General features: G+C 47.0%; 1 protein-coding gene across 1 annotated transcript in view; it reads right to left on the bottom strand.

Moving 5' to 3' along the window:
* Nucleotides 1-751, bottom strand: part of IREB2 (iron responsive element binding protein 2) — a 28,965-nt gene extending 28,214 nt beyond the window's left edge. The window contains exon 1 of the mRNA XM_019470676.1: nt 463-751. Within this exon, the coding sequence (XP_019326221.1) occupies nt 463-751 (289 nt within the window). The remainder of the gene's footprint in view (nt 1-462) is intronic.
* Between the last annotated feature and the right edge of the window lie 1,515 nt (nt 752-2,266).

Here is a 2,266-nt window from a genome sequence, read left to right as displayed (position 1 = left end):
CCGCCCACGCTGGCGCAAGCCGGGCCTGCGCTGGTCGTGCCCTTGGGCCTGGCTGCACGAGCCCTTCCCTCCCACCAGCAGCAAGTGGCCACCCGAGCTGGAGCAGGCGGCAGCCCCGGCTGAGGGGCTCTTCCGGAGGCATTTGAGGCTTGCAGTGGACTGAAGCAAAGCCTTGTAGCAAGGCTCCAACGCTTTTCGCAGGAGTAGCGTCGCTGGGTTGAACTAAGGATACCTGTTTCCCTTAGCAGCGTTTACCAGAGTGCCCCGCAGACCCATGGGACCATCGCAGCAGCGCTCAAGAACTCGCGTTACAGCGCTGCCGTTCATCGTGTTCTTGCCTTCCGCTGCTGAGATGGCGTAGGATGGCCTTTAAGGAAATAAACAAGTACTAGCAAACCTTTCCCAGGGCAGAGCATTAAAAACCCCCATGAGTTGGTTCCTGATGCAGAGCATTAACATTACCGCAGCCCGCGCTAGAGTGGAAAGACCTGTTGTCGGCATTCTGTCGTGCAGCCGGGCTTAGCCTTGCTCCGGTCTTAGTCTCTGATGCTAGATTTCTTCGGGAGGTTTTTTTCTTTTCATATTTTTCTTCTTTTGTTGCTTTCAAATGATGATCTTTTTTCTTAGCTGGATGACGGAATTTCATTTTTGTCTTCAGTTCTTCATTTTGTGCAACGGTGGCGGTACGTGAGGTCACACTCACAGTGGTGACCAAGTCAAGCAATACTAGTTTCTCCAGGCTGTAAGCCATAGATAATATCTAGGGTTTAGGCATTAATGCAGCCATAACTCGTCACCAGGCTCAGGCAGCAAAGAAGATGATTACCAAAAAGATGTCTGTAACTCAGCCTCTAATTGATCCATTTTCCCTTTTGCTTGCATCTGTTTTGACCTAAACTGCCGTTGCCATCCTGAACTGTGACAGGATGACTTGACACACTGATTGCAAAAGTTATACTCAAAACTGCATGAGCAACCGTAATTCTGGCATCTTTTTGCCTGTTCTAGATTGCAATGATGTCTGGTGTATCTTTGAGAGACCACAGGCGGAAGGAACTAAATCTGTGGGAAGGAAGATGGTGGAGGATGTGGCCGAGACGTGTCTAGAGGAGCTCTCCCAATTCAGTTGCGTAAAGCATGTTCAGGATGCCAAAAGCTGTCTGTTTCTTTGAACAGATTATTTGTGTGTGGCATCTTGTTCATAGCTTTTACCCTTGTTGGATCAGTGCAGTCATTTTTCATTACAAAGCTCAGACAAGCAGCGAGGGCTGCAGCCTAATACCTTGGCACATAGGGCAGTTTTACCCGCTGCTCCCCGGCGCACGTGGCCGCCTCACATGTGCTGGCCACGCATTTGCTCCCAGAGGACTTTGGCAGGAGTTCCTGGGGTCAGTGCTGGGAGGTGCAGTGACGAGCAGATGAAGTGTTGGCAGACAAATGATGGCAGCTTTGTCTCTTGACAAATTCAGATAAAATGCATCTCCAGGGACATTCTGCACCATCACTCATCCGCTTGTTTTCCTTTCTGAAAGACACCTCTAGTCTCACAGGGCTGAGTCCACAGGATGCCAGCAACAAAATGACTTCTGGTTATCTTCCACTGTTGGCTGAAGGTTGACTTTGGTGGGTCAGGTACATCCAGTGAAAGGAATTTTGGGGAGTATGGAGTTTTTCTTGTTCATATGCTAAATCCTTTAGCACCAAATGTTCAGGTTTTTGTGCCCTCCTTACGTACCAGACAGATTTTTGGAAGGCAAATCCCATATATATTTGGTTTTAACACAGTGTTTGGCCATTTGATGTTTGGCTTTTAATATTAATTTATACTGAAAATTTTCTTTCTTTTTGCTTATTAGCGCCTGGGCTACTCCACTGTTCTGCATACGTTTGGGTTTGGTTTTTTTTTGGTTTCTTTTAGAACCATGGAGTCCTTTAAGCTGTTGTGTAACAGTCTAGGAAGAAAGATGTTTTGCAGTTTCCAGAATGTTTTCTCCATTTCCCAGCTGGCATCCAACATCCTGAAATAAGTCAAATTCAAGGGAGAGCTTACCCAGAAGAAACACGGGGATGGGTATTGCTGGTTTGTAATTAGAGCTGACAGAAGCAGGCTAAATGGGAGTGTCTCAGTGAGGAAGAGAATGTGAATAGAAGGAATTACTTTGTGCTACTTCTGTGAAAGGCAGTCACTCCATAGAGAGAATTTCAGTATTGTTGTTCACCATATTTCAGCCTTCAAACAGAGAAAGCAGTGGTGGTGTGGAAAAAG

This window comes from Aptenodytes forsteri, unplaced genomic scaffold, assembly GCF_000699145.1.
Source record: "Aptenodytes forsteri isolate BGI_AS27 unplaced genomic scaffold, ASM69914v1 Scaffold239, whole genome shotgun sequence".
Lineage (NCBI taxonomy): Eukaryota > Metazoa > Chordata > Aves > Sphenisciformes > Spheniscidae > Aptenodytes > Aptenodytes forsteri.
This window is presented reverse-complemented; position numbering and strand designations above follow the sequence as displayed.